General features: G+C 38.8%; 2 protein-coding genes across 3 annotated transcripts; one reads left to right on the top strand and one right to left on the bottom strand.

Annotated features, from left to right (window-relative positions):
* The first annotated feature begins 2 nt into the window (after positions 1-2).
* On the top strand, positions 3-5,114 carry dnali1 (dynein, axonemal, light intermediate chain 1). 2 transcript variants are annotated; one of them, XM_084727065.1, is made up of 6 exons: positions 90-631; positions 2,202-2,338; positions 2,424-2,593; positions 3,786-3,964; positions 4,394-4,558; positions 4,648-5,114. In XM_084727065.1, exons 1-6 carry the CDS (start codon positions 551-553, stop codon positions 4,681-4,683), a joined length of 768 nt encoding a protein of 255 aa, XP_084583191.1. In that variant the 5' UTR covers positions 90-550; the 3' UTR covers positions 4,684-5,114. The 2 variants fall into 2 exon arrangements, with proteins under 2 accessions (XP_084583190.1, XP_084583191.1); XM_084727064.1 differs by having other exon boundaries at positions 3-631; positions 4,394-5,114.
* Positions 4,779-19,230, bottom strand: gnl2 (G protein nucleolar 2). Its single transcript, XM_084727062.1, has 16 exons — positions 19,024-19,230; positions 18,529-18,613; positions 18,322-18,416; positions 16,922-17,061; positions 14,705-14,889; positions 14,509-14,575; positions 14,243-14,401; positions 14,031-14,144; positions 11,239-11,367; positions 9,282-9,386; positions 8,713-8,871; positions 7,891-7,998; positions 7,335-7,804; positions 6,852-6,934; positions 5,434-5,513; positions 4,779-5,283 (listed from the first exon to the last, which is right to left on the bottom strand). The coding sequence occupies exons 1-16, from the start codon at positions 19,085-19,087 to the stop codon at positions 5,140-5,142; spliced, it is 2,187 nt and encodes a 728-aa protein (XP_084583188.1). The 5' UTR covers positions 19,088-19,230; the 3' UTR covers positions 4,779-5,139.
* Between the last annotated feature and the right edge of the window lie 856 nt (positions 19,231-20,086).

The following is a 20,086-nucleotide window of genomic DNA, read 5'->3' as shown; positions in this document are numbered from 1 at the left end:
CAGAGTGGGTTTGCTCGTTTGCATCGTTGTTCGTTTAGTTTTTATTGTTTATTTATAGTTTTGTTGCATTTTAGCTGTTTTTGGTGTAATTTTTTCTTGTATTATTATCATACGATGTTAAGTATATTGCTTATTTTATTTTATTTTGGTAATTAGTTAATTAGTTTAGTTTTTAAACACGCAATCTCTTCTCAGTTCGTTTGATTTTTTTCTAAAGACTAGTTTTTATTTTTATTCCAATTAATTAAAAAATGTTTTTCAAACTCGAATAAAGATGGGAAGTATATATATGTTTTATTCTGTTTTAAAACGTACGTTTCATTTTAAACATCTAACACACTGATAAAAGTAAAAGCTATTTTGTTGTGCTGATTATACACAGAGCTGATTCCATCCGGACGAACTGAAATGGAACACCGGGACGCTGTTGTCATGACAACGCAAACAGTGAGCACGAGCTTTTCGTTGGTAACAGCACCGACGTTTCTGTAACTGAAGCCCAAATCAGTCAGCTTGCGGTTTTTAGTGTATAGCTTTTATTATTTTCACAATGATTCCACCAACCGAGTCTCTCCTGAAGTACGACAACCCACATTTGGTCAGTAAAACCACAGACAGAAAGTCTCCAAAGGTGAGTTAGATTAACGACACCCAAGGTTAATCAACGTTACCTGGCTAAAGAGAAGTTTCCTGGAGGGTTAGGGTTCATAAACTGTTTAACAATGCAAAGAAAGAACAGCCAAGCACATGTGCTAAACTATGGCTGCTGTTACAGCTAACCTAGGACTGTACTAAAATTTTAATCGTCCACAGAGTTCATACTACTCAGTGTCATGGCATGTCCTCCTAAACTTGTGTGTCATTGAAACCCTTGACACATACAGTGTAGCTACCCCAAACAGGTTAATGCCAAACCTGAGTCACTGAATCCATTCAATGAAACAAAACCTTCGAAATCAAAACAAAAACACATTAATTTGGCCAGAACATTATCTTTAACTAAACTGTGTACTGCACTAAAAGTGTAGTCAAGATACCTTAGAAGTAATGATTATATAATAAAAATATTTTTTGACATTAGAATCTCAGCTTAATTAATTTAATTTTGTTATTTAATATTTTATCATTTTGTGTAGAAGGCTTTATTTTATATTTTTGTCCTATTCTATTCTGACATGCATTAATTAATGCATGTGTGTGTAGCATGAAGAAACTACAGTGTTCATTTTGTTATGCAACCCTTTGTTGTAATAAATGGCCTAAACATAACTAAGACCTGCACAGCAGCAGATATGAGACAAAAAAAAGATTATTGCACCACAGCTGTGTTGAAATTACAGAGGAAATTAAAAAAAAAAGAAAAATGTTGAAAACTTAAAGTAATAGTTCACCCAAGAATGAAAATTCAGTTGTGATCTACTCACCCACATGCTGAATGAAGGTCTGGTTTAGTTTTTTAGTCCACAAAACATTGCTGGAGTTAAACAGGAAAACAGTATTGCAGAATCTCTCTAACAATTTACATAAATGGTGACCAGTTTTCACACATAAAAAACCAAAAAACCAAAAAAACAATTCAAGAAAAGCATAAAATGTCCCCATAGCTCATCTGGTGTAATCCAAGTCTCTTAAAGCTCCAACATGACAAGCTGACTTAAAACACCATGTTTTTGGTCTAAATCTTCACTGTAGAGCCCTAGCTTGGAGCCACATTTACCTGTGTGTACCCACCATCTGAACTGGGTGTGTGTGGCGTGACGGTGTGCCCACGCAAGTGAACGGCATTCTGGGGCTTTAGTAGACTTGGATTGCGCCAGACAAGCAGTATGGAGGCATTTTATGTTTATTTCTTTTCGGTTGTTTTTCCGTTTCAAAACTCGTCACCATTTACTTAAATAATTTGGGAAAATCTGCAACCATGTTTTCCTGTGAAACTCCAGCAGTGTTTTGGAGACTAAAAAACTGAACCTGACTTTCAATCGGTATGAGGGATAAGGACTATTCCTTTGGTTCAATATTAAAAATGACAACATCTGTAAGTCTGGACACCTGCAGTTATTACTTTACTTTCTTTATACATGGCTCAGTTCGGGTGTGGAACAGATCTGCTAGTGTATGAGAGAGTTACAAAGCACTTCCGGTGTAGAAATCAAGGAAGCATTATTTAATCAGAGTATGTAATGAAATAATTTTCACCACAGGGACGCCCTTTGAAAGTGAGCCCTCAGCTGCCTGCTACCTCTGCCCCTATTCCACTACCTCCTAAACCCAAATCTGCCTCTTTTGAGGCTACCATGCAGGAAAATCAGGAGATCTTGAATTCCATCCTTCCACCCAGGTACAGCTCTTCACATCTACAATAGAACATACTGTTTGACAAGTTCAAACCACACCTTTATTTATCTCAATATCTGCTATTGCAGGGAATGGACAGAGGGAAACCAACAGTGGGTGCAGCAAGTGTCCAGTGCACCTTGCACAAGAGCAGATGTTATTCGTCTGACAGAGCTGCTGAACACAAAGATACAGCAAAGGCAGGCCAGAGAGACAGGAATCTGCCCCATCCGCAGGGAGCTCTATTCCCAGTGCTTTGGTAAGTAGGAGACCGAGATGCTGGTGATGACTGAGGCCACTGCAGTTACAACTATATTCTTATACACAGGCAGGGAAAAGCACAAATACGTAAAAAGTATCTTGTTAGAAATGACAAATACTTGTATATCAAATGTATCAAAATAAAATACTGGCACGAGAAAATGTATTTAATTAAAACACAAGTCATTTGTAATTTGAAAATACAAAAAAGCTTCTCTACAATTTAAGATGATCATATTTTAGGGAGTTAGTAGCCTCTGTATTGGACTGTCCTAAACATTGAAAAGATGAGCCCTGCTAAACCTGAAACTCAAAGATTGAAGTTTAGAAGAAGAAAGTAGAAAAATACATTATATCAACAAAAGATTATTAGTCGGTAACATGTTTTCAAAACTTAAGACCTTGTGTTGAACTCAAAACTCAAATATATTAAAGTTAAATTGCCTTGAAACTTAAAGTTTTTTTAAGCTTTTTGGTTTTCAGTGTGTCCTGACATCCAAGACATCCTGATTGAACACTTGTCCAAAAATGTCTCTTATTTGAAGATAAAATGACATTAAATAATTTATTTTGGGTTACACAAATACAAGCCCTTAAAGGGGCAAGTCACCCAAATTAGTTGGGTGGTTTTAGTTTTTCAGTCCACAAAACAGAGAGCAGAAGAATCTCCCAAACAATGGAAGTGAGTGGTGACCAGTTTTCACACATAAAAAACAACAATGAAAACATAAATGCCTCCATACTGCTCGTCTGGTCTCAGCCAGGTCTCCTGAAGTCCAGACATGACGTCTGCAGACTGTTTTTACGTTTAAAACCTGGTCACCAATCACTTACTTACATTGGATGGGAAATTCTGCAGCACTGTTTTCCTGTTAAATTACCTGACCTTCAGTTGGCATGAGGGCGAGTAAATAATGACTGAATTTTCATTTTTGGGTGAACTATCCCATTAAAGTATATTGTCAAAAACTACGTCTTTTTTCTGCTTGTTTTTCCACCTGTGTTTACCCGACTAATTCATATCAATATGGCTGCTGTGAAAAATGTCTGTTTGGTTGAATGTTTTTTTTTCTTTATTAGGTTTTCTGCTGTTGGAACCATGTTTCTTTCTGTATTCCAATGATTGCACATTTTCACCCTCATCAACATGAACCCAACTGTCCGATCCTCCTAATTTTGTTTTGTTTAAGATGAGCTGATCAGACAAGTGACCATCAACTGTGCTGAGAGGGGACAGCTGCTGCTACGGGTCAGAGATGAGATTCAAATGACCATTGCTGCATACCAGATACTGTATGAAAGCAGCGTGGCTTTCGGGATGAGGAAAGCACTGCAGGCTGAGCAGGGCAAGGGTGACATGGAGAAAAGAGTAAGGACATTATGTCACTTATAACTTACAAGAATCTGATTTTTTTTTTTTTTTTTTTTACAACAATTGGTAGTTCATAAATAAGATTTAATTTGCCACTTATATAAACTTTCTATCCATTTTCTATCATTGAATAAACTGATGGCCCCTGATTTAGACATATTTTATGGATAAACTGTAAAATAAATCCAAATAGTGATCGCAATAACTGCAGAATTTGTGTAAAAGGAGCTATTTGTTTGAATTCTTAAGATAATTTCCCTTAAAGAATCATCGGATCTGGGAATCAAAAATATAACAGTGCAGTGTTATTCAGTTCAGTATCCAGCAGAGAGCACCATTTCTCTTTAAGAGTTACTGTAAAATAAGGATGGTGGTTGCGCTCTTTATATAACTGAGTGATGCTGCTGTGTCTTACTTAATACTTAGATTTCTGATCTGGAGGATGAGAAACAAGACCTGAAGACGCAACTGAGCGAACAGAAAGCTAAATGTGACGCAATTGAAAAGAGAGAAAATGAGAAGCGACAGGTGGAGGAAAAGAAGTACAGCAACGAGATCCAGAATCTCAAGAAAACCAACCAGCAGCTCAAGGTGATGTTTCAAAATTACATACCGAGGAATAATATCTTCTGCAGCTGTATTGCCCGTCCTAAGATTTTAATATTTGTCTTCCAATTTAGACCCAGCTGGAAGGGATCATAACACCAAAGAAGTAACTTCGACAAACAAGAACTGAGTTGCCATTTCCCACTACAGAATGTTATTGAATGGGTCTTTTGTTTCTAAAAGATATCAATTAATGTGAACTGTGTGATGGTGTAATTAGCAAATATTTTATTGTTTTTCTAACAGCATGACATGACAAGTACAGTTAAAACAATTCCTGTACATTTCTCTTGAACATCAAGAGAGCATTAGGCCTGTAAATGATGAATGAAATGTCATTCAAAAGCAGTTAAGGGTTGAAGGGGAAAAGAAAGTTGAAAAGGCAAAATAAACAGTCATTTCCCTGAGGGACAGTCAAGGCATTGAGTGGCCACTCCTTAAAGACCTTTTAACAGTTATTTAGCATTCCACTTTATATCAACTCTATGTTTTCAATAAAAAAGTGGCCCTTCTGGCTGATTTAAATAAAGTTTTATTACATGTGTTGTGTTTTTTGTGACTCCAGTCTAGTGCTTTGATCGTTTGGCCTTGTGGCCTTCTGTGGCAGCGGCTGGGGCCTTTTTGTTCTTGTTCTTGTTTTTCACATTGTGTGTTTCGTAATAGCGTACACCAACTTTCTTCGTCTTCTGAGCGCGTTCCATCGCCCTTCTCTGTAGAGATAAAGAGGAGCAGAGGAAAAACAAAAAAGATGAAATCTTCTGCTGCTGCACCATTCCTGTTGCATCAGTAAAACATTAATCTAACACGTCTAACCAGAGAGAGAGATCTGTTTGACGTCAGAGAGAACAAACACTGCATACCTGTTTAGACGTCAGCCTGCGCGGTTGTGTCGGCTCCTCATCCTCCTCAGCTTTCCTCTTTTTGCTCCTCTGGTTTGCAGCTGAATTCAAACAAAGATTGACAAATTTGATGTCAGTGCCTGGCTGGACCTGCGCGTCAACCTGACCTATCTACTCTGTATGGCTACAAGAAAACAATGTACGAATCAGTATTTATGGAAATTTGTATCAAAAATGTGAAAATGCATCATCGTATCAGTAAGACAGCATGCCTGTGGGTTTTTTCATTCTGAGAACGTGTCTACGATTTTCTTCAAAAACAATTTCTCCATTCAGCACCATAGAAGGTCGTGACAAAACACATAGATCAGGGTTCCTACATCTTTTCCAAAGCCAGATTCAACCACTTTTCAAACATTTTCCAGTAGCATCTTCAAGCTTTGAATCAAATGTTATTGTGTTATATCCAATCAAATTCATGTTTTGTTATTAAAATCATTAAAAGTTTCATGTTTCAAAAAAAATCTTTTTTTTTATCATCAACAATAGCAATAGTAGGGGAAGCAATTAAGTAAAAGCATCCATGTTGATTTTTATAAATAAAGGTCAGCATTATAACATCAGCAAACTGTTGTTTATCTTCTCAACATAAATCATGTTCTTTTAACTTATTCTTAAAAATATATTTTTAACCTGGACATCCAAAGTGGCGCTATGCTCCAAACAAGCTCAATTTAAGGGGCAACTTCTCAGCAGGCTGTTGTCTGTTAGCCTCCCACTTGCTGTTCCATCAGAGGCCAAACATCATCAAAGCCTGACAGGTCACACTAAGCATAGCCCATATAAGTATAATATGAACTAACCACCAATTTTTCCCAGTGGAAACTTGTAGTATTGCAGCAAGAAAAAAAAATCCCCATCGGCCCAAGAAGCATTTTCAATCCCAATTAGAAAAGAGACATCTGTAACACTGCTGGCAGAACACCTTGAAGTGCAAACAAGGTCAGTTATGACTCTTTCTATGATGATTTTTTGATCCATGGTGTTTTATATTTGTAAAAGTTAAGCAGAGTTGAAAAAAGCTGCATAAAAATCTGTGACATCATCACAATGTAAAGACTATGGGTCGAGCAGGTACTCATGGGCAGGTTAAAGAAGGGAAACACTACTGTTCATATTCAGTGAGATCTGCATACATTGTAATACATAAATGGTGAAGCCACACATGCAGAGTGGCAAGCTAGGCTCTCTGACTTATTTTATTTCTTTATATAAAAAGCTAACTATTCAGTCAGAGAGCCAATTATTATGAAAGTAATGGAATAACAATTTCAAGCAGTTCAAAATCCAAAGACCTTTTAAATGTTGAAAACAGTGAAATTCAAGTGAAAAAATTCAAGTTTTTCCAGCACCCGTGAGAACCCTGGTTGATTTACTACCTTTATTCTGTGCTTGCTTAGCCGCTGCCGCTTGTTTAGTCTTGATGTCTGAGAACGCTTTGTCAGAGAGTGCCTTCGGTATCCTGTCCAAAGAAGAAGAAAAAAAAAAAAAGTAAATCATTACCCAACAAAGCAAACAGTTTACTGTTCAGTTCAGCAGATCCCAGCAGGAGTAATCATATTGGGTTCTGAGTAACTCAACAACTGTTATTTGACTTTGTCCTTCAGTGTGTGGGCTGAAATTCAACCAGAGATGCAGATTAAAGAACACAATGACACACATAGTTATGGAAACAGACCGCTGATCAGACAGTCAAACTGATGACTGCTGATCCTCGGGGGTTTAAAGGCTGGTTAGCACAGACCACCTAAAATGCATGGCATCTCTCTGTCTGACAACTCCATGTTACTTTACTGGATAAATGAAATTAGACACTAAACAAAGAAAGTATGTGAGTGAGGTTTGGGTGAGAGAAGACGGACCGGATCGCAGAGAAGCGTTTGGATTTGGCCCGGTCCAGGAACTGCTTGTACTTGGAGATCTTCTCATCCAGCTCACGAATCACCTCGCGTGAACTCTTGTTGCCGTTCGCCTTGCCAGTCTGAGTGGTCGCGGCCTCTGGGTCCTCAGTCTCTCCGTCGGCTGGCTCACTGTTGGTCCCGTCTTCCTCTCCGCCCTCCTCTTTGTCACTGTCTTCCTCGCTATCAGAGCCGGAGAAATCTGACACGTCGAGGTCGGGCATCTCCACAGGAACCAAGTCCTCCTCGGTGAACTCAGGTGCCACACTGATCTTGCCAAAGTTCTGTCGCACGTTAGCCAGAATCCTCTGGACCTGCTCCTTCTGTCTCTGCTGCCGCTGCTCCTCTGAGGTGGCAGCTGGATCGTCTGGCTGTTCCTCCTGCACATTCTCAGCTGCCTCTGAGGGTCCTTCAACTGCCAATGTCTCCTTGTCCTTGAAATGTAACAAAACACAGGTGGACACATAAGGCACAGGTTGTCTTGAAAAACACACAGGTGGAAAATTCAGCAAACTCTTACCTCTTGATCCCCCTCAGGTCCAGGAGGTTTCACAAAGAAGGGGATACGTCCTCTCTGCCAATCATTCAACACCATTTTGGAGACCGTAGAGATATCTGGCTCACCGCCCTGTACAATACCAAGAATATATTGCTCAAGCTTTAGATTTAAAAAAAAGTGTCTCACATGCTGTTTGCGGTTTCTGCCCATTCAACCCGACCCTCTTCTGCAGTGCCTGCCATATTGCACCGGCATGTTTCTGCAGTAGCCCAGAATGGACAACCCAAGCACTGGAGGTTCTCCTCAACCAGAGATTCCCAAACCTTTTCATTCCAAGGCCTTCCAAACAGCAGTAAACAATGGCCAAGGCCCCCACTTTGCAAAATGTTTTTTATATAAACAACACTACTCACCCACAACCCGGGTTTCTGGTTCGCTCAGAGCCATTCTTACACAAACCCATACTTTATGTATGCTGCATCACCATCAGATTTTTTGAAGGCGAACATTTGTCAGCTGGACAGTTGATCTGCTAATCAGGTCTTTGCAAAAACGTGTACATTTTTGCGCGTTTGCACCAGCTAGCTGCTATCTATGTCTTATATCGTGAAGAATTGTATTTTATACTACTACTGCTGCTACTACTAATAATAATTTATCTTTATAATTTTTCTGAGCCCCTGCCTGGCATCCCCTAGTGGCCCCAACTTTGAAAATTACTGTCCTACACAGCTGGAAGGAGAGAGTGCGGTACGACCTCAGCGCTGCACGCCACTAAATCCCACACACTAGTCCTTTAAGTGTAGCCTATTAAGCAACCAAATGAAAAAGGAACACTGAGACCTTCAGAAGTTTCCCAGTGCGAAATGCCAGCTTCTCAAGAAAATCTTCAGCAGAGTTCCAAGTGGGGATGCGGTAGGTCTTCTGAATGTATTCTGGCTTGGCTCGCTCCAGCACTGCCCCGATGTGCTCCTCTGGGTTCCTGATCTTCTCCACTTGAACCTTTGCGAGGAAGGAGAAGGAAATGGAATGCAATTTAACATGTGAACCTGCAACCTTTCAGTTACGGTCCATGTGGCCGACTTGTTAAACCTAGGATCTGGAAAATGGGATCAGGAGGATTAGAACCAGAGCTGATCAAAGTATTTTTCAAAACAGCCCCGTATTAGCAGAAGGAATCCACTTCCATTTCTTTGTTCATCTGACTCCAGGTGCTCGAGCTGTTAAACATGCCACATTAACAGTTGGTGGATTATCTTGAATAACTGAAGCATTGTTACCGGAAAGCTGTTGCTGTTTCAGATGCTACTGTTTTTCAGTGCTGTGAGAAGCACAAATTAAATTTTGCACACCTTCATTAAATGGGGTGGTAGCAGAACATTGTGAGAAAGATGTTAGAAAGACAGACTTACCACTCCTTTCAAGACGATATCAGATTCACTGTCTTCTGAAGGGTAGACAACACCAGGACAGTCAATGAGGAAGATGCGCCTCATCAAAGTGATGTACTGCCACACCTAAGAAACACAAAGGAGATTAATGCAGGTCGAATAATTTCAGTTTCACTTGAGATGTTAAACCTTGTAGAACATTTTCCCTTGTTGGTACTTAATGTCACAAAAAGACAAGTCAACTATGATGAGCAAGGCAGCAAAATATATTTTAAAAAATCGCTTTTGGTAGAATAAAGCAAAGACTTTATTTAATCTGGCCAAAAACTGTGATAAAAGCTTCCTTTCTTTTCTCCTCATACTACAAACAACTTGTGTCTTCTATGATTGCTTTATCGGCAGGACTGCAGTAGTAAATCAAGAGGTGGGTGATCTGCGCTTTACCTTGTTTACCCTCACTGAATGATAGTTAATCTGAAAATAGATGAATAAACTCTCAATTTAACTATTAAGAGGTTTATTAGGGGTTAACTCCACTATGTTCCTGTTTATTGGGATTATAATTTAATTTTTCCACATAAACGCAGATCCATTCTACTAAAAGGAGGAACGAGGGTCACAGCAGGGCTGTGGCTTACGAGCTTGTTTGGCTGTCATCAAACAAGAGCTGAGAATCAAAGACAAGGTGAGAAATAAAGGAGTGTTGGCTGCAGGCCCATCAGATTCATTGGAAAGGTGTGCAAAAAAATCTCTCCTCTGTTATGGTCCAAGTTCACAGCTTTGGCAAGCACGGAAAAGGAAAGCTATTTTCCCATTCTTTCCCCCTGACCCGGCTGTGGACACTGAGGTTTTCAGACCCTTGTTCGTTTCCAAACAGGATAAACAGCCCAAGAGGGAGGAAATTAAAGATAAAAATGATTGTTGTTCTTTCTCTTGGCCCAGTCTCTGCTTAGATTTTTAGTTATATAGTTAAGAACACGGAGTTGACCACTTCTGTTGTTGCAGCTAGCAACAATTACCAAGTTAAGAAGAGGAGCGTGCATGTTTTAACCTCGTATCACCTCCCTACTGAATCAAAAATCATCTCTCCTTTTCACTCTATCGGTTTTTCAAAGATGTAATTTTCTTCTTTGCTCCGATTTTTACTTATTTTCTTTGTACCATTTACGTACTGCTATTGGATCTTTTCTTTTCCTATTCTATATTATAGGCCTTTACACCGTCTTAAATATAAATGCAAACCACAGCGTATGTAAACATTCAGAATTCAGATTATATACTTAATTTAAGGTTTAAATTTACAATCCCAATTACAAAAAAAGCTGGGACATGGTGCAAAACACAATAAAAACTATAATAATAATATAATATTAAATTGAAAACCGTACAAAGACAATATATTTAATGTTCAAACTGAATAACTTAATTGTTTTTTTTTTAAATATACAACAATTCTGAATTTGATTCCTGCACAATAGTTGTGATATAGGCATGTTTACCACTGTGATACATCAATTTTCTTTTAAGAACACTAAATAAGTATTTGTAAATAGTAATTGACACTAATTGTTTTAAAGTGAAATTCTTTCTCATTCTTGCTTGATATAGACCTACAGTCTGGGGTCTGAGGAGACAGTTCTGGACTGCAGACAGGCCAGGACGGTACCTGAACTCTTCTACTACAAAGCCATACTGCTCTAAGACATGCAGAATGCGTCCTGGCATTTTCTTGCTGAAATAAGCAGGCATGTCTCTGAAAAGACGTCATCTGGATGGCAGCATGTTTTGCTCCAAAACATGTAAGTACCTTCCAGCGCTAATGGGGCCTTCATAGATTGCAGCTGGCTATGCCATGGGCACTAAAATTTAAGTTTTTTGGATGTAAATGTAAACCACAATGTAGGAGTTCAGATTCGTAATTTAAGGTTTAAGTTTGTTTAAGTTAGTTTGCATGGTTAAGATGACACTTGAACCTTACCTTTGTTTCTCCGGCGAGGGGTGCCACATTGCAGACCTTCTTAGACCGCAGTGTGTTGATGACTGAGCTCTTTCCCACATTAGGATAGCCAATGAAACCCACACTTATCTGTTTTTTGTCTGTGTGGAGCTGTGGGAAGCAGAAAATAAAGTCAGTGTTTTGTTTCCTAAACAACAGCCTCAGTCTGTCCTCAGTTCATGGAGGTAATTTTAGATGGAGCGCTGGTGCCATTAGCAATAAAAAAAGGGAACTTGTCATCACTCCAGAAATACAATGTAGTTTGTTCAAAACACATACCAAAGGATATCTTTAAAAGGATTTTTTATGTAAACAAGACAATCACGAAGATCTAAAACCTTTTAAAAACAAGAGATTTATCTTTTTTTTTTTTTTTTGTCCCAGGAGTTAAACTTTGAAGGCTGTTTTGGAACAGCTTTTTTACCTTGTTATCTCTAGACTTTTTGGTGAAAGTGGTCCAACAGAGAAGTACATTTACAAGGAAAAATCGTAGAAATTTTCCTGTCTCTCTCTCATAAAAGCCTCTTTAACTCACAATATTAAATCTAACAAGAACATTCTGCTTCACTATCAAGCCCATTTTATTTCTTCGCCTTGTAGATATTTTAAATCCTGTGCTTTCACAAACACGCTCTATTCCACGGTCTACTCTACCATGTATGGTATCTTTGCATGTTCGGATCAGACAAAACTTTCATGAGTATGAGTAATTATTTATTAGGATAGTGCTATATATGTTTATGTGTGTGTTATAATGTAGTAAAGGTTTTGGAAATTTGATTAAGGAACTCTTAAAATAAAAATGTCTGAAGCCCTATTCGCACACGACTTGTATTACCAGAGGGACCTCATATGATTTAAAAATTAGCCCACCCATGTCTGTGTTTTGTGCGGCGCATTTGCACAGGATAAAAGACCTCCTTATTTTACTCAAGTAAGAATTTACATTATCCTTCAGACATGATACAAAGGCTCTGCAGAACATCAACATTTCAGAAGCAGTGTGTCTGTTCTTCAGCAGCCACCTTTAATTATGTAGTTCTGAGTTATTTTGCTCACTTCCTGCATGGGTTTCAAGCATACACATTTGCAAATCATTTACAAATCATTTACATCAAGCCAATCAGGCAGTAGAGGCTCAGTCCATAAGGACCTGGCTTGAGAGCTAATGGTTCAAGTCCAGCATGGACCAAAGCCTGCAGTGCAAATTGGTAACTGGAGAGGTGCTAGTTCACCTTCTGAGCGCTGCCTTGAGCAAGACACTGAACCTCTAATTGCCTGGGGCGCCTGACTATATGTATGTATATGTGTGCAGCCCCCCTCACTCTGACATCTCTCCAATGCATGTATATAGACCCTGTTTGTGCATGTGTGTATATTTTGAGCCTGTGTGTTTATAAAAATTACAACAGAGTGAAAAATGTAATGCTTTGTTGCCGTACCTTGTGTTGCTCCTAAACTTCTGTCATCATCACTCACTTCAAATATCAGTGTAGCCAATCTCAGAGCACAGCTGTTGACTGCTGTTCAACTTAATATGAGCTGCCATCAAATTTCATACTTGTTCAGTTGTCTGACAACAGAGAACAGATGTGAAAAAAAAAAAATACGATCCCACATCATCGAGATGCCAGTTCACACAGGACTACCATAATCACATAACCTCTGTGTTTGATGAAATAAGAAGTGGGATTTTTACTTAATACATTGCAGACATGGCAGATTTACATGGGATTAAGATCACAGACGTCCTCAACATTTATCACTAATTACTAGAGCTCCGCAGGTATACTGGTCCTGTGCCAAGTGGGCTTAAAGCAATGACTTTTTACTAATATACTGAATTAAATCTGATACATCGAGGTATTTCATCATGCATATATCCTAATGATTCTAATATTACCATAAAGTCCCACTCATTGACGTCCAGCATTGCTTTAAATAGATGAATACAACCACAGATATAATCTGATAGCCATATTGTTGTATAAGGTACTTATCCAAAGTCACCTACAGTAGATGGAGGAACACCGGCAAGGAAACTATGAAATGTATTGCTCTGGACAGGGTCAGCAACAAAAGCTATTTTAGCCACTTTTTAAAAAGGCCCAGCTAAAAAAAAAAGCCTTTTCTGATGGGAAACCACAGTTTTAAAAGCCAAAGTCTGTCTGACAGTAAAGTAAAGCTGTTAAAATATTCTAAATTTAGTGTACGTTTAAACTGGTATTGATTTTTTTATGTGGTCCTTTTTTATGTGGCTAAAATACATTTTGTTGCTGACCCTGTCCACAACAGTACATTGCTTTGCTTCTGCGCTGGTGCCTCTCCTAACTGGGGGCATGCCAACCATCATCTACCACAGGTAATACAAAGACTATCGATAGATACCTCATACAACCCCACATCAAATAATCCAAACTACCCCTTTAATGTACTTTGTAAACTGTCTCCATCTATATACTACTGGCTTACTTTTGGAAGGGGAAAAATAATGAGGATTAAAGAAAACTGAACCTTCAAACATCCTAAATTATACTTCTGGTTTTATACATAAATCTATAAATCTTTTACATGAATAAAGAGTGCACTCATAAATCAAAGGGGGCCCAATCCAAATATCCAAAGCCTTAAATTAAAAAGCTAAGAAATACTTTTGTTCCCCATAAAACGAGTCCACAGACTTGACAATAGGTTGTGGTATCTGACTGTGGGTGGGTGAACGGTGTAGGTTCATGACTAACCAACAGTATTTTGAATTTGAGGTATGTGCTTACCTTGCCAAATTGCCTCAGCAGCTGGATGAGGGAGCCCTTACCAAATGAGTTGGTGAGGCTGGCATGGAAAGCCAGAGTAGGGTACTCGTGGGACAAAACAGCCACCCACCGTTTCTGGTTCAAAATTGAGTGGAAACAAAGAGTCAGTCACACAGTTTAAGACACAATCACGCCCAGTCAAACCATAGATGAATACACTGTAAACATCTTACTGTGACCCAGGTGGGGATGAGGTCACACTTGTTTAGAACAAAGATGAGATGTTTCCACGGTTTCTCCTTCTTCAAATATTCCTCTATGTTCTTCGAGCGTGTTCCCATAGGATCACGGGCATCCAGCACTTGGATGACAACATCTGATGAATCGATCACCTAATACGATAAAACAGTCAGCATTGTAAAACGACCCTGTAACACTTCAGTGTACCAACTCTACATTAACATGACGCACAGTACTGAGAGGAGGATGGAAACAATACCTTGTAAAGTTCTCCCCAAATTCTCTTGGACTGACCCTTTTTGAAGATTTCCTCTCGTGCTTCCTCCCTGAGAATGAAAATAAAAGACAAAACTATTTATTTCTACTTTTAAATATGAAAATTCAGCAACCACACATCTGCCCACTCAGAGTGGTTAGCACCATGGGTTGATTATTGTATATTGTGATGGTCATACCGGACTCCTGTGTCCTCTGTCACCAGGTCTTTGTCCTTTTCTGCATTGTAGCTCTGGGCTGAAGCCTCAGCCTGCTCTACGAGGTCCTTCACATCCCCCACCATGAGACTAGGCCTCTTCCTCTGAGCCTTGGGCCCAAACGTGGTCTCAAAACCCTCTGTGTCTAGAATGTGCACCTTGGAGTTCTGTGGGTATAGAAACAGAAAGACAAAAGATTATTATTATGATTTTACTTAGTAAAACACAAACAAGTGATTTCCAGACATCTCTCAGTCAGGTTATTACTAAACTTATGTTTTCCTACATAATATAGCCACAGAGTGCATACTCAAGCTAGAGCAGACAAACTTGAAATTAGCCAAATAGCTCTGCGATAATACTTTTTGCAACTGGTCCTTTTCTAGAATCTACTGACCCAAACAAAATTTCTACTGGTCGTTTTTGGCTGCCTTCTCTGCCAAAACACACACAAAATTGTTTTTTTTTTCATGGCTTTCAAGTGACTGTTTCTGATAAGGATCTGTCCCTTTACAAAATGCTTATTACAGACTTTCAACTAGAAAAACTTAATACAGTGTCAAGCTGCATCTCAGATTAATGTTCAGGTTCCCAGCTTTCCGATAATGTGAACCAACTCTATGTGGCATATACCATCTCCCCCTAAAGTTCCCTTGTCCGCCACAAAAAAAAAGGACAAAAATGGGTCTATGACAAGGAGGCGGGAGCAAAAGGGGGTATGTAGTCTGCATTACTTTGCTTATACAATGTTATATAGCGTCCTTTGGTGTGGTGTATATTATCTGTGAAGAGAATTGTCAGTATGGATCTGTTGTTACTGGAGGGCTTGGACAACTGCCCTTCATCTACAGTATGAATGAAAAAAAGGAAGTTGGATTGCAGAAGCGATAAAATATGAGACACACACAGTACAGAGCACTGTTGTAGTGAAACAGATAGGTGACAGAAGGAAAGGTTTTTTGTCTGTGTTACAACCGGTCTTCCAGAGGTTTCAGACAGAATCACAGAACAAATGCGTACAGTAAACAGACAACCCAAATATGCAACAACTGAGCCAATAAAACAGCCAAGGTTGTGCCAGGACTGATTAAGTGTTCCAATGATCTTAAATCACAAGCCATACCTCGATTAAAACACTGCCATGACAACCACACTATTCTAGCCGCAGCATCCTCCATGACTTTGTTGTCCTCCTGACTTTTCCATTTTGGGACAACATAACCGTTTTAGTTTGCCAATTTCAAGTTAATTAGAGGTAAAATTACTGCTGAATGTTTGCTGGATGAGTAAATGTCTGTTTATGACTCATACGAAATCATTAACAATCTTTTAGAAGGAGTAACTCTTCGTAACGGTTAAATTGAGCAATATGTTAATGGTGTATGGCGTGCAGAAAGGAAGGCAGTCACTGAACTCAAACTCCAGCGTGCATAGATCTTCTACAAGTCTCCTGAATCACAAACTCTGGTTCATTCCATTGGTCAATAAAAGGTCAGATATCCAGACTGAAGTTTTATCAAAAACAATAAGGTCATGAGTTGGCTATAAACCGGTTAGTAGATGAAGATATCTTCACTAAGAAGGGAAACTAAAGGTAACATATTCTAATAATGTTAATGGAAAGAACATAACTGCATCAACTGAATCTGAATTTGATTTGTTAATAATCAATTAAAAATAAATGCAAAATAAAAAAAAAAAATCAGTATCTTTGGCTGCTTCAAACTCTGTGACGCTCAATCAGGGACTACAGCATGGAACAAAAAATAAATAAAAGGCTGAGACAGACCCAATGATGTGTTTAAAGAGAACAAGAAGAACTGGATGTTATTTGGATTCGTGCTGGTTATGGGGTGAAAAAGTGAAAAGACTGGCAGAGTCCAAGTCTCTCTGCCAAGCACAGTGCAAGTACACTCAGGGTCACAGAAGGGCAGAGCGAGAACTGAATGAGGATTAAAGTGAAGCCTCATGTTCATCTCGCCTCATAAAATACCAAGAAACAAGCTACCGACGAAAACAGAGGAATGACTCTCATCTTTATCGCATGATTTATATCAGGTAAAAAGGTCTATCATCCAGTATACTGATGATAAAATGTATAAAAGGTGTCAATGCGCATAAACAATGTATACTCCCACATACAGACGGCACAGGACAAAATAGTACAGTAAAAAAGAGGTTTATTCTCTTTATACTCACATGGGCTTTGACTCTATCGTGCAAGAGGGACATGGGGAGTTTGCTTTGTCTCATCACAACACGATATGGATCCTTCTGTATGGCTCCCATCTCCTCTTGGAACTTCTGGAGGGACGACTGCTTGATCACCCGGGTGTTTGCTGAAATATAAAATATGCAGACACAAAGTATGATTTCGATTTCCCATTTCTGATCACATTTATGATCCCTTATCTTATTAGTTTTACAATTTACCCTCACACTCACAGAGGAGTTACATTAGGGGTCGTGTTAATTAAGAGTCCATATTATTTTACAGAAGGTGTTTCTTCTTTCAACATCTGGCACCACTGCAATGATTGTTTGCATTCAGGTGAATGTCACCAGTTGAGCTTAACTAGCTGATTTTTATACCCGTGCTCTGACTGCCACATAGGGCTCTTTTGTTTTAGTTTTGAACTGCTGTTCCTATGTGGGTAAAGAATAAACATTTGAGCTGTGAGGACCAGTTTGAATTAAAAACTTGCAGTGTGTAAGCACAACAGGCCATGTCTGTATTTCCACCAAAGGGGTTCCTCAAATGACTTTGGGCCTGTGTCACCCAGCAGCATGCCTTATTGCCGGATCAGTGCACTAGGCAATTGTTGATCTCTTTGTTAACACAAAAAGGAGAAAACTAGTGAGCCGTGCTAAACAACAATCTTCACAACAAACCATCTGATCCCTGATGTGAGTGTGCATTTTTGGATTTGACAACACATGCAAAAAAAAGGTGGATCAAGTTGAGCGTGTTTGCTGACTTTGTAAAATGTAACGGCCTTACAGTAACAGGAGCTCACCATTTAACTGAGGCAGCAGAGGCACAGTGAAGAAATGAACTACAGTGTATCTTAGGATTAGGCCAAATGAGTTGTATTTAAACTACTGAAAACAAATTACCTGCAAATTCTCATTTGGTCCTTTCTTTGTTCAGCATTCTGTCAAGTATCAAACCTGATAAATTTACAGAATTCTTGTTTGTAAAGCAGTAGTGCCATTAATAGTAAATGATAATACATATAATTTATAGAACGCTTTTTGGGATACTCAAAGACACCTAACATAGGTTAGTATTAGCAATATTGTTTTATGCTTTAATAGGCAGTGGTAGTTGTGTTTGTACCCTACTCTGTGTTCTAGTTCACTAAGTCTGTTAAAAAAAGTGTGTAACAGCCCTTCCACAGTAATAAGCCCAGAATCTGTACGAGACGCTTCCTTTTAGTCCTGTCTCTGCATCAATTAGCAATCTAGCAATAGTAATAAATCTTAAAATCAGTTATTTCTTCATGTCCCCTTTGTGACACCAAAGACCTAAAATAACTACCACAGCAGACACTGCAGTAACAGATTAAACATATACAATGTCAAGGAAGTGCACTCACCAAACCATTTGATATTTGGCTCAACTCTGGCTACAGTCCCTGGAGCCACTGTGGACTGGAACTGTAGAGGTTTGATGACTTTTCCACGGTTATTACTGGAAACAGAGGATCGACATCAGTATCAGTGAACACAGCATTGCCTTTCCACTTAGAAATTCTGGCAAGCAGAGGCTCACAAGAATAATGCAAACAGTAATCATCCATTACCATCTCTGCTTTTGTCTGTACATATTCAGACGCTTGATTGTGGCCCGGTCCCTCATGTTGTTCCCACCAGCACCTTTGGGTCGATCTGTTAAAGACATGCACAGTTACTTTAATGTTTTATACAACACAACTTTGAAACAGAGACTATTCATTTTTCAAGAGCCGTTTCAACAGACATCTGATGACCAGCTTATGATAGCAGGTCTTTCCAGTCTTTAGGAATAATGAATCTAACCACTTCCACCCGAAACTCTCAGAGTATCAAATTTAAACGGCCTAACGCTGCTACTACTGCGTGTTATAGCAGTAATAACGTTAAGTATTAGGAAAGTCACTCAGAGTTTTGTATAACACTTTGATACACTACACTGCCCCTTTACTTTAACAAAAGAAAAATAAACCAGAAATATCTTTTCCAAAGCGTAATATAACCTAGCTACCAACAATAAGCATTAGCTGTAAACAAACAGAGTTGCTAATGGGGTGTTAGCTCACCGGGGTTGCTGCTGGATGTCGAGGGGTTTATGGAGCTTTTCCCCTTAAACCGAGGCTTCACCATTTTGACCGTTTAGTCGGCAGAGCCTTCCACGGACAGAAAAATAAAAGAATACACGGAGGTGTGTGGAAGCTGAAGTTTAGGTGCTGTTTTCCCCTTCAGCTCTGCTCTGTACACCGCACACGTGTTGATACGGTGAAGCAGGAAGGACGTCAGCAAAGGAGCGACAGCGACAAGAACCAATCAAATGATCGTGTCCAGAAGGGAACCCTTGAGTTGCAAAACTCTCGCGAGATCTGTACACGGTGTTACTTTATTGTGCATGTTACGCCAACTATATGTGGTTTAATGTGTGCCAACGCTGTCGTTAGATTTGCTTAGATTTGTGTCCAGAAATACTTGGTCAGGTTTAAGAAAATTATTGAGATGATTTTTGTTGGAAGTATTACTCTCGCGAGATCTTTCGCTGGTCTGGGATTCCCTTTTAAATATGACCCGGGGCTCGTGAGTATTTTTCTTACTTACGTGTAAAAAAAACTTGAACAAAAGGCAAGACAAAAATGAATGAATGAATGAATGAATGAATAAATAAATAAATAAATAAATAAATAAATAAATAAAAGAACATGTAAAAACAAAAATACGTTTTTAACTTCGACAATGAAAATAAAAAGGAAAGGGAAGATTAAAAAAACATTTTTTACATGTTAACTTTTTATAGTTTTAATTGTTTTTTGTTTCAGTAAATTTCAAACTGAATAAATGTATTGCTTGAATTTATTTCTAACGGCGACAAGGCATGGCTTCCTACCTGTAATTTTACAATTACGGGTATAAACCTAAGCCATTATAATAATAAGGTTATATATTATAAGTGTCCTTCTGTGTACCATCTTCTAGGAGACCAAACAATACACTCTTCCAAAACAAGACAAAATCCTCATAAATATTTTCAGTAATAAAAACACACAGATTTTGCCAGAAATTCTTTACAATTCAATGCCAAAACAAATGCAGAACACATTCTAGAAGTGCACTGGTACTACACTGTAATAATTGTAG

Source organism: Lutjanus erythropterus, chromosome 9, assembly GCF_056507025.1.
Source record: "Lutjanus erythropterus isolate fLutEry1 chromosome 9, fLutEry1.hap2, whole genome shotgun sequence".
In the NCBI taxonomy this organism is placed as follows: Eukaryota; Metazoa; Chordata; class Actinopteri; order Lutjaniformes; family Lutjanidae; genus Lutjanus; species Lutjanus erythropterus.
The sequence above is the reverse complement of the archived record's forward strand: the minus strand, read 5'-3'. Positions and strand labels throughout refer to the sequence as shown.